The sequence below is a fragment of the Temnothorax longispinosus genome, chromosome 6 (genome assembly GCF_030848805.1).
Source record: "Temnothorax longispinosus isolate EJ_2023e chromosome 6, Tlon_JGU_v1, whole genome shotgun sequence".
In the NCBI taxonomy this organism is placed as follows: domain Eukaryota; kingdom Metazoa; phylum Arthropoda; class Insecta; order Hymenoptera; family Formicidae; genus Temnothorax; species Temnothorax longispinosus.
The window spans coordinates 18047995-18059748 of NC_092363.1; the positions used below are offsets into that span (position 1 = coordinate 18047995).

Sequence of the window (11754 nt, forward strand, 5' to 3'; positions counted from 1 at the left end):
GAGACGAGGCGGGCCCAAAAAGAGATGAAATAGTCGGCGGCAGATGTCCGGCCGGGCCGAACAGCTGCTGCAGTATCGCACGGCGTAGATATCGCCCGCGATACTCGGGCCAATAATTGCTACCTCGCGAGAGATCCTGTCGTTCTTACGCCGCGCGTCGACGATCCTTTAAGAATTGAGAATTAAGAATTAGTGCACCAATAATGAATCACGAGCGTCGAGCGTCGAGCGATTTAAACGTCCGTAATCCGAATCTATAATGTCCATTATCTCTATCAATGCAGATTAACTTTAATCTCGGTTTAATTTGCGTTTTATCTTTTTCTAATAACTGGTTTTTCAAGTTTTCTTAAAACTAGAAAAAGATAAAAATTAAGTTAAACCGAGAGTTAAAGTTAATCTGCATCGGTAGAAATAAGGGGCATCAGCCTCAGGGATTTAACTTTACTGTGCACTTTAAATGTCCAAAAATGCTCTGTCTTTTTATCTTTAAAGGATCTTGGCCCTATTGAGAGGATTGGATTCGACACAGCGGTAGCCTGACGCCGTAGCTCTTCGAGCATTTAAATCTGCGATTGACAAACTATATTCTTGGGATCGTTGTAAAGTCCTCCAAGTCACAAGAATTCTTTGTGTTAAAACCAGCGCCGACTGGATGAAGTTGAAAGTTGAGGATGAGACATTTAATCTTCGCTCATTTGCGAGAAATAGTTTGAACTGCAAAGAATTAATAAGTAAATATAACGGAAACGTAGACTTGATAATAATTTTTCTTGAAGAGAAAATTACATTGCATAATATAATTATTGAATATAATTTTGCAGCATTTGCCGCAGGTGTTTTGCGATTTATATAATATAATTTTATAGCATTTGCTGTAATGTTTTGCGATACTGCAGCAAAATTATATAATATTACACATATTGTGTAAAATAATTATATATTATTAAAAATTTAAGATTTTAAATATAACATATATGTTTAATATATTTAAAATTCTTTTAAATTTTATGCTTACATTCTTATCCTCTCTTCTTCTTGATTTTATATTTTATACTTGATATTCTCCCGAATCGAGTGCCGATTACTGTTTCGGTCTCGGAAACGCAGCTTTTTATTCCTTTCAAACGACATTCCAGAAGCGATTCTCCCCTGTGCATTCGATAACGTCGCATATTACTCACCAGAAATAACATTCTATTTATTCTATTACAATGTGTCTAAAGGAAATACGGGGGCGTGATACTTGCGTATCGATCATGAGCTATCGCTCAAGCAACGCCCGTCGCCTCGCGGAGCGGACGGGCAATTTGAATTTTGAAAAAGAATTTTGAAACGCCATTCCTCCCCTCGCGTCTCGCTCATGTCGCGAACGAATTGACGATCTCGACAGTTCCAGATTCGTGTTCATCATCCTTTCCTCGGATCTCGCAGGAAGCGAAACGAAACAGCTGGTTACTCTATTATTCCTCGTCGAGAAACGTCTCATGGAGAAAATCCTATTTGGAAAGCTCGGATTTTTTGGTCAAATCCAGCGAAACCAACCCCCGGAGCGGCCGGCAGTAGTACGTAGTAGGTGTCCGGTGGTTACGAGGTGGTGGTGCGGTGGTGGTGGAAACTGTGGAAACCGGACGAAGGTGCGCCGCGCGGCGACCAATCGGCGGCCGCGTCACATCGCTCCCCGCAGCACCGATCTCCGCGTCGCGCGCGCCGATTGGCCGGGCCGCCGCGCCGTGCTGCGAACCGGCGCGGCGATTGCGCCGCGCGCGCCGCATTGCCAGTATTGGCACTATTTGGCAGCCATAATGAACGCGAACGCCGGAGCGAGCGGTACGATACTCCCGTGGATTTGAAAAACAGATTTGAATTTAATTGAAAGTGCGCAGCCGCCGAGAGTGCGCGATAACGTCGTCGTCGATCCTCGATCCTCCGGTCGGTCCTACTTCCTCGTCAGCCGTAGCTGGCGTTTCTTCCCCGTGTGTGTGTGTGTGTGTTTCCACCTCGTCTCATCTCCTCGTGAAAAGCGCGAGACGTGAATCCGCGCGAGCGTCGCGTCGCGCACGCCGCACGTGCGTGACGTGATCCAACGAAGAAGCCTGCCTGCGAACATGGAGGTCGCGCGGAAGGTGCACTACGATGCGTGCGACATGCAGAACGGCGAGCTCACCTGGAGCTGCGGCGGCACCAACGGCGGCGGCGGCAGCGGCGACGGCGACGGCGACGGCCGCGACAGTCCCGAGTGTCCCTACGTCCTCGACTCCTCCGTCGACGAATTCGACTCGCCGCCGCCGCTGCAGCCGCGCAAGCTGTTCAACGCGGCTGACTGCAACGACGACGAGCATCCCATCAACAACAACAATAAAATTCCGATCTTCGTGACAGGTTAGAGCTCTCGCTTGGTTAAATTGTTCGTACGTCTTTGGCTGCGGCCCACTTGACGCTACAAATTCTTCGAAGTATTCCTCTTCTCCTTTTTTTTTAATGAAGAAAGAAGGAGAAGAAGAACGCTTCAAAGCATTTGCAGCGTCAAGTGGACCGCAGCCTTTAATCCCTTCTTTCTCTCTCGCTCCAATTTTGTTAACTAACTTTTTGCACGTCGTTGTTTGTTAATTTTAAGTGCAGCTACGGAGAATGGAACTTTACGTTTGTTTGTCGCGTCTGAACTCTTTACACTTTTCCCTCTTTCTCTTTCTCCAATGTTTACAAATCACACCTGGTTTATTTATTATGTACTTTAGCGTGTATTATTTTATATTGCAGAAAGTATAAGACGGCGTAGAAAGAAGGGAATCTTACGTTTGCTTACGTCGCATCTGAACTCTTTGCACTTTTCATCTTTCTCTCTTTAATGTCTACTTATCACCTGTTTGATTTATTTTGTACTTCGTCGTACGTGTTTTAAGTGCGGAAAGGATAGCACGGAAAGTTCCGGACTCTGCGTCTTCCATCCCTCTCTCTCCAACGTCCAATTATATACCTGCTGCATTTTAAATGAGGAGCACAACGTGGTGCAGCTTCTCACACAAAGGGGCGGCCCTTCCTCTCCGCGCTACGTCACGGCGTCCCTGCCTTCCCCCCCGGTGCACGGGGTCGAGCGTGACCTCGTGTTTTCATTTACGAATCGAATCTATTTTGGAAACGAGCCCTGAGAAACGGTTCGCACCGAGACGCGTCGTGAATTTTTTGCGCGAGATCTCGCTCGCCGTTGCTAATTATAAAGAAGGGAGTAAATAATCGCGGCGCTAATTGCCGAGTTCGTTCCCGTACGTGTAGCCAGAAAAGATCAGAGCGGAGAGCTGTCTGCACGGCAAACGGAAATTCGGTTTTGTTGCACGAAACATGGATCCTGTCGGCGGACACAGATGTGAGAAATGGACGTTTGTCTTGCCAGTTTCCCCTCAGAAACGCTCCAGTTTGAATTCGATTCTAGACGACTGTGCTTTCTCTTATATTCCTTTGTGTTATCTTCTCTGCGTTTCTTCTTTGTACGCTCGTTATTCTTCTCTTCTGTCTCCTGTAATTTCTCTTCTCAGAATGTTAATATTTCAAGCACTTGTTCGAAATCGTATTTGTGCGTGGTGCAAAATGATTGACATATCGATACATTTAGACAATTTTTTTTTGCATCGTGCACAAGTACCTTCTATAAAGTTTTGTCCAATTTCTGAATTTACGATCGTAAATTATTCGATGTTCTGATTACGATCGACATTCTGATTACGTTTTTTTCAAGTCGAAGTTGCAGCATCAGTGATTCTAAAGTCTCTGTGTACTGATGTCACAAGTGTATGTAATATCTATATAATTGTCACGTGCAGTATCGCATGTATGCTTTGACTCGTTGGCAAAAACACATGCATGTGCAAGTAAACAACTTAATTCTGGAATGAGTTTTTAAATATTGAGTTTGTCGCTTTGAGAGATAAAATTTTATAGCCAATTTTCACTAATCATATTTAAGTGCGTACCTTGTCTTATTTTCTTTGTTTTTTTATTACAATTTTTTTATGGTTATGATAAATGGTTATGATAAACGTATTATGGTTTGTGATAAAAGTTTGAAGAAAACCCATTCTTATCTTTTTTTATTTTCTAATCTGTTTCATTATTTTGAGATAATTTTAATGTGTTATTTCAATGATGTCGAGCAGTCTCTTTTTTTCTCTGAGACGAAAAAGAAAATGTAGTTTAAGAGTACAACATAGTAAAAAGCTGATTAATCAGATCAACATTTCTATTACTTGTAAGCTTGCGAAAGTTCTCTTTTAGTTGCTAAGATATCTTTATGACGACTACAAGTTTTATATGTCGAATAAACGTTTATTTGCAGGTACTCCGGTCATCAGAGCTCCTATCAGTCGCGAAACTGTTTCCCACAAGAATTCAATGGGTTGTAGTCCACCGTACAAGCGCGTTAGGGCATTACGTCTATTCGATTCGCCCACAACCCCAAAAACTCTGATAGAGAAGAGCGTGTTACAAACTCCGGTACCAATAAGGTGTTCTAGATTTTTTAATCTAGAAAAACCTAGACCTTCGAAGATAAGTCCTCCCAGTTACCCGAATAAGTTGGAAAAACCCACTGCGAATTTAAATCCATTCACACCTACTGGCATGTTAATAACAGCAAGAAAAAGAAGCAGATCCAAACGTAGTCTCAATGGGTATGTAGTATGCAAATCGTATATTTTATAACTCATTTATTTCTTATATAATCTACTTATGTGACTAATTATAATGCTCAGCAATAAAACACGGCTAAAATAAATTGTCTTTACTGTTCAAAAATTAAGAAAGAGATATTTTTTTCCATATTTATTATTTCATATTTGCGAAAATTACATTTGAGATTTTATTTCTGACGTGTTATGTAATATCGAAAATGCTAGAATATGTTGATTCGTTATTAAGTTTTTATTAGTAAAAGATCTATACTTCAGGTTGTTAACCACGTTACTTTCTTTTTATTATAACAGTAGTAGTAGTTCGCCGGATATGCAAATACCAAAGTTTGACCTCGCCGACTCCGAAGACTCCGACAACGAGTACGAGCACGCGACGAAACGCGTAGCACTGCAGGACTCGAATATATCTCGTTACCACAAGGAGTTCCACGAGCTCGGTTTGATCGGGGCCGGTGAATTCGGCTCTGTGTACAAGTGCATCAATCGGTTGGACGGGTGTACGTACGCAGTCAAGAAGAGCATCAAGCCTGTAGCGGGCAGCACCAACGAGAAGAATGCGCTGAACGAGGTGTACGCGCATGCCGTGCTCGGCAAGCATCAGCACGTGGTCCGCTACTATTCTGCTTGGGCGGAGGACAATCACATGATCATCCAGAACGAATACTGCAACGGCGGCAGTCTAGCGGACATGATCCTCTCGATGCAGGAGCAGAAGCAGCATTTCAGCCAGGCGGAGATGCGCCAACTGCTGTTGCACGTGGCCGAAGGGCTGAGGTATATACACAGCGTGCAGCTTGTCCACATGGATATCAAGCCTGGCAACATCTTTATCACCAAGGAAAAGAAATTACTCGCCATCAACTATGACTCCACCGATGACGGTTTCGACGAGGACGAGACCGTCGACGAGGAGATCACGTACAAGATCGGCGATCTCGGCCACGTCACTTCCATCAGCAATCCGCAGGTGGAGGAGGGCGATTGCAGATATCTTCCAACGGAGATTCTGCAAGAGGACTTTACTCATTTACCGAAAGCCGATATCTTTGCCCTAGGGCTGACCGTTTACGAAGCCGGTGGCGGTGGGCCTCTGCCGAAAAACGGACCCGCGTGGCACGACATTAGACAGGGGAAATTGCCAAACCTGCCACACTGCAGTCGCGAGCTGAACGACTTGTTGAAGGTGAGACCTTATTTCCAAAGTTTCAACGGCAAATAATTTTTCTGCCGATCTATCCGCTGTGTATAAGAGTCTTACATACAGCGGATAGGTCATTTTCCCAACAAAAATCATTGCTCTTCTTCTGACGTTTGCTGTTTTGTGTTATTTACAGCAAATGATTCATCCCAATCCGGAAGAGAGGCCATCGGCGATATCTTTGATGCAACACCGAGTCCTATGTCCGCTCGGGAAGAAAACCAAAGCGCAATTGCGAAGGGAATTGAACGCTGAAAAGCTCAAAAATGAAATCTTGTCCAAACGACTCCATGACGCGGCGTTGTACCTGAAGTCTATCACACCGAACGTTGTCGGAGAGGGTGGTAATAGCGACCGACAGTTGCGACCGATAGCCACCAGATTATCGTCATCCCGTATTATAGGCAAAAAAGTCAATCGTAGTAATAGCACTACGAACTTTTGAATCTTTTTCTCGTTGACTTTTGACACCGGTAGAGTTTCGGAAGGTGGAACTTGAGGGAGCGATCGTTTTCCTGAAGTCACCTTAACATGTGATACCGTATCTAGTTTCTTTTAAGTATGATTCCAGTAAAAAATAAGACGTTTATACACACCAGAATGCCGAATGAAATTACATACGATTGTAAAGAGCATTCCTCCCTATGATGATTATCTCCTGTAATACGATTGACGTTTATTATATAGCTGTAAACAACGTAATATCTTAGTACCCTTATACTATAATATGGTTGTGTATTTTTTTTTTCTTGAATTGTTATCGAAAACGAAATTTGTTAGTATACGAACGTGTAGCAAGCAAGTTTGGAGTAATTTTTTGGGGAGAGCGCTGAGGGAACAAAGTTTGATTTAATCCAAGGTGTAATTTATGCTCGAATGTGACAAGATAATATAATATTCGTAGAGTCGATTGGCATAAATTTTTTTTCTAAATTATAAAATGAAGCTGCATTATAGCAGGCTAATTTTGTGCAGTAAGAAAGTTTTTGAGGCCACTTGATATTCTTTCCTGTTTCAACGTTGATAGAATCTCTTGCGCTTATCGAGTGTTGTTTTTTTTTTAATACTGGGCTCTAAAACTTTCCTTATTTCAATATAAAGTTTTTTTTTTTTCATTAAAGTAATTTTATTCTATCTCGGTATGCAGTGCATGCGGAGTAATAAGTAAAAATCGCATGTAAGCGAATAAAGATAAACTATTTGTGTCTTTTACAATTTTTGCACGTTCAATATTTATATGTCATAAAATCTAAAAGTTATCTCACTTTTCAGGAATTTAGGGTTTATAATCATTTTCTTAAACGTTTAAACGTTTTTCTTTTATACTTTATAAACAACGAACTTTTCCTTTTTGTAAAAATGACAATCCACGACTGAACAAGTACGTTCTAGTTGTATTAATAACAACGAAAATTGTTCTTATATCTTCTTAACCTGCTTTCGCTTGCTGATTGTAACGCTTTCTTTACAATCTCAATAACAATGCACGGACTATTTTGTATCTCGTAAAAAAAACAACAAAATTTACCTGTATAAAAATAATAAGTACGTCCATACACTTGTCTATCTTATTGTCTTTTTACTTCAGTCAGTATTTTGCCAAAAAAAATAATAGGAACGTCATTATTTATGCCTTTAAAATGTAAGCTTTAGCTATAGCGCGAAATCTCAGGTTGACGAGTATATTTTTCTACTGTAATATAACGTTTTATACAATGTGCCGTTTATTACTTAGCTGATCACAAAGTGGCTTTTATTATTCGTTATGAAGATACAAATTTTGCGTTACAATATTATGTAGACTATTGACTGCATGAATTTCATAATGTAGAAGAAACATTTGTTTATATTAATAATTCGTGACTTGTAATTTTCTATTTCATTAGAGATTAGCTAAGTATTAAAACTATGTAATATTTAGACAATACTATTTAGATAATCATTTACCGCTGTGCCTTTACGGCTTATGCCATAATATTGGAAACTAACGTTCCTTGTTATTTTTATCAGCATTTCTAACGACACGCATGTTTCCGTTAACTGCCAACTTTCGTTACGATCGCAAAATGATTTTATCAAATAATTTTGCCCGTATCTAATTCTGAAATAAGTGTTATTTAATCTTACAAAGTTAAACAGAGTAACAATCGGTTTATAAGATCACAGGCACGATATTTGATTTCATATAAGTGAAATTTAAGAAATAGGTTTTTAATATCTTTCCGAAAAATGCTAATTTTTACAGTAATTAAATTTTGTTTAATAGCACCGGACAAATTAAAGAAATGCAAATTAATGCGCACGTTATATCAAGGATTATTTTAAGTGTAAGCAACATATGTCAAGTTTAATTCTTTTTCTGTGATTAAAGATACTGCTATATAGAGAATCGATCGTTTTAATCAAATTTATCTTGTGCTGCTGTTTTATTTTGTAAATTTTGCTTCTTTGTTGAAAAAGAATATAAAGATAAGATCAGGCATGCTTTCTTACGCGTATTTATTATAGAATAATCCTTGACAGATATATGCACGCGTTTCTTTAATTTGTCTATTAAACTACTATTAAATAAGTGCTATAGTTATTATTACGAAACTTGGAACGATAAGATAATAAAATTAAAAACCTATTTCTTAAATTTTAGATTGAATATCTATTTGAAAGTATCAAATAAAAATATGACACGAGCAATTATCAACATACAAATAACAGTTTCCAATCGTGAATAACAAGTTGATGGTTCCTATGTTTTTCACATGCTGTTCTTTTTCCGCATATCGAAGCTTTTATTTCCACGGCGGAGAACAAATTGCTAATAATAGACATTCATGCTGCTCAGGTGATATGTTAGCATTTAGTTTGCAGGGTTTTACTATATTTCCCAAAGATTGATGTTATCGTTAATATACACGTTGACTTCCGTAGATGTTTCTCTGACGCCAACTTCGTCACTCTGCCAAGTTGTAAAGCATGCTGATGTGATCCGAATTCTTAGTATTAATAAGGGGAAGCTTGTGAAAAGCGACTTGGGCGATTGTTTTCATCTGCTCCGAGCGAGTGAACTGTGTCACTATATAAAATAAAACAGCGTATTTTTTAAGATTAGTATCTTGAAAAAAAAATCATACTGCTATCAAGAATATGCAACTGTCATTGTTAAAATTAGTACAAAATTTTGTACTAATTAGTATTTAAACTGTATGATTATATATCCATAAGATATAGTAACATCAAATTGTTTTGATTGATGCATTATTTTCTTGTGTATCTTTTACACGAGTCGTTTGTATAATAAGCGTCTATTATAATTTAATGTGCTATTATAGAACGATAGAAATTAACAATATAGTGACGCAAAATATACGATTAATCGATTAATTTATAAATTGATTGAATGAACGAATTCAATGGATTTATTAATTTATATATTGATCGATTTTAATTCATGAACTAGATCAACAGAGATGATTTCAATATAATATAAGCAAAACGGAAGATTGTTAAACAATTATATTTTGTGTCTTTTATATTAAGATTTGTATCGTTTTATATAACAGTGTGACACATTCCAGTGTGATACCTTTGTTATACAAACGCATTATTTTTTACATTATTTTTCGCGTTACGCTCGGAAAAGATTAAAAAGAGCCGGTTAGTCGCATGTTATAAGCTCGTCTTGTAAGATTTTTTTTTATACTTTCGTTGATTCTAACGAACATAGCATGCCAGACAATATCTGCGTTTTATATAATACATCGCTAGTTATATATATACATATATATATATATAATTAATAGATCGGACAATATATTCAACATATCTCCTGCTAGTTTGTCATACAATGTTATCTTTCCTCCTATTTTTTAACATAAAGAACCGAAAATCCTGCGCTTGTTTATCGAATGTGATACATGCGAAGGGAAAGTTTATACGATTTTTGTATGCATATTCGCATAATGTACCTAGTTTTAAGACGTTACTGTATTTATATAACAAACAATTTTGAAAACGTCGTATGTCGAAAAATATATGCATGAATGTCTTTCTAAATGAAGAAGGGAAAGTGAAGTTCCACCAGCAGCAGGACGAACTTTAAGCGTGAACAAGGTCATATCCTGCTAAGTAAATATTTAAGCTTAAATTGTTTCAATTATTAATTAATTATTCAATTATTAATTATTATATTACTATAATTATTATTATTATTATTATTATTACGAATGATGATTAACTGATTGTTACGCTTTCCATTCTTACAATCTCTCCATCATGTAAGTCTAATATAAAGAACGTTACTTCGCGCAAGAGCTAACTTGAACAGTTTTCGGCGAGCACTGATAAACACTGGTGCTAGTTAACGTGTACAAATTAGCGGACTTGGCTCATCGGAGCCCTCCTATATGTAAAAATTGACAGTATCTTAGGGCGTGTGTCGGCTGATTTCACAACGAGCGTAATGCATCACATACTGTGATTCGATTGGATTGTTAATGTTATATGGTTTGCATTTCTTCATCATTGAATTTACTCCTACTGACATTTTGTGAGATAACACTTCAAAATTCAATAAAGGGAGAGAAAAGGAAAAATTGAATTACTGCGAGTGCTTAACGAAGAACGATTCGTCCTGACCTGCATGATGATCCATCCCATGATTTATCCCAGGAGACAACGAAACCGAGGATGTCCGTCGAGGATTCTCTCGCATAACGCTTTTCTAACGTGTACATCAATCATTGAGAAAGATTCAGAGTAAAGTCGTTTCGGGGAGATCAACGTCGTTTCTTTCCTGTTGAACGCTTTTTCTAACGTGCACAATCGTTGAGAAAGATTCAGAATAAAGTCGTTTCGGGGAGATCAGCGTCGTTTCTTTCCTATTGAAATAAAAGTGGCACAGTTCCATGACGTATATCAAATTGACTTTGGATCTGTTTACGTTCCGGATACTTTGTTTTTCTACAGTAGAAAGTATCTTACCATTTTTAATTTTTTGTCACGCGAGAGTGAACGGGCCAGAAATAAAATTCGGATTTTTTTGCCTGATGGGCGATCGCATTAAGCTCATCCAACATTCCCAATTGAGGATCTAAAAAAGAAACTTTCGTGAATACATATAATCCGTAAAGATTCTCTAATTTTTCCCCCTTGAAGTGGAACCTTTACTTCGATAAAATCTAACTTAATGGTTAAACACTTAATGTCAACAATTAACAGCTTAAAAACTAAGTACAACGAAAAGGGCGGCAAGGAATTTGTTCTACAATTATTAATACAATTAAATATAGATATTAAAGGGTGAGAGAGAGCTTACTTGCTTTTGTCGATCGCGCCGGTTAACAGATATATATGCCAGTTACGAAGTAACTTTGTTTTTGTTTCTGCTTCGAAAGGACCCGAGTCTGACATTCTAAATCTAAATAATTACCTGTTTGTTAAAATGAATCATCGAGGCTTTCTATTTTCAAAACACGCGCTGCCTATAAAATTATGACACCCCTGGCGAAAAGGTTTTTCATATTTTAGATTTATGAAAAATTCTAAAAAAAACATCAAATTTTTCGGATACTAATTGGATAAGGATTTTTGAAATATTTCGGTATCTATATATGTGTAAACAATACATGGATTTCTACAAAAATGTGTTGGCGAGAAAAATCTGAAATATTCTGTTATAATTTTGTCTGAGTTTTTTTTTTAATATTTCAATTCGTGTAAAAAAAAAAAATCTTAAATTTTTCATAGAAATTTTAATAAATAATGTGAAAAATTTCGAAATATTTTTCCATCGGGAAGGAACTGCACGATCTATGCTTGTTACGTCCGTGGTCGTTTTACGTCACTCGTATCCATGGAAACGTTTCGTTGGTCTCG

At 38.1% G+C, this 11754-nt stretch overlaps 1 protein-coding gene and 1 long non-coding RNA gene across 5 annotated transcripts; one reads left to right on the top strand and one right to left on the bottom strand.

Annotated features, from left to right (window-relative positions):
* Positions 1–1719: 1719 nt before the first annotated feature.
* On the top strand, positions 1720–10477 carry LOC139814333 (wee1-like protein kinase). 3 transcript variants are annotated; one of them, XM_071780535.1, is made up of 4 exons: positions 1720–2382; positions 4331–4664; positions 4977–5868; positions 6020–10477. In XM_071780535.1, the coding sequence occupies exons 1-4, from the start codon at positions 2109–2111 to the stop codon at positions 6326–6328; spliced, it is 1809 nt and encodes a 602-aa protein (XP_071636636.1). In that variant the 5' UTR covers positions 1720–2108; the 3' UTR covers positions 6329–10477. The 3 variants fall into 3 exon arrangements, with proteins under 3 accessions (XP_071636636.1, XP_071636637.1, XP_071636638.1); XM_071780536.1 differs by having other exon boundaries at positions 4980–5868; XM_071780537.1 differs by lacking the exon at positions 1720–2382 and adding an exon at positions 3143–3364.
* On the bottom strand, positions 10335–11589 carry LOC139814360 (uncharacterized). 2 transcript variants are annotated; one of them, XR_011732435.1, is made up of 3 exons: positions 11195–11589; positions 10861–10969; positions 10335–10757 (listed from the first exon to the last, which is right to left on the bottom strand). It is a non-coding gene; the product is annotated as an uncharacterized lncRNA (long non-coding RNA). The 2 variants fall into 2 exon arrangements; XR_011732434.1 differs by having other exon boundaries at positions 10861–11589.
* Between the last annotated feature and the right edge of the window lie 165 nt (positions 11590–11754).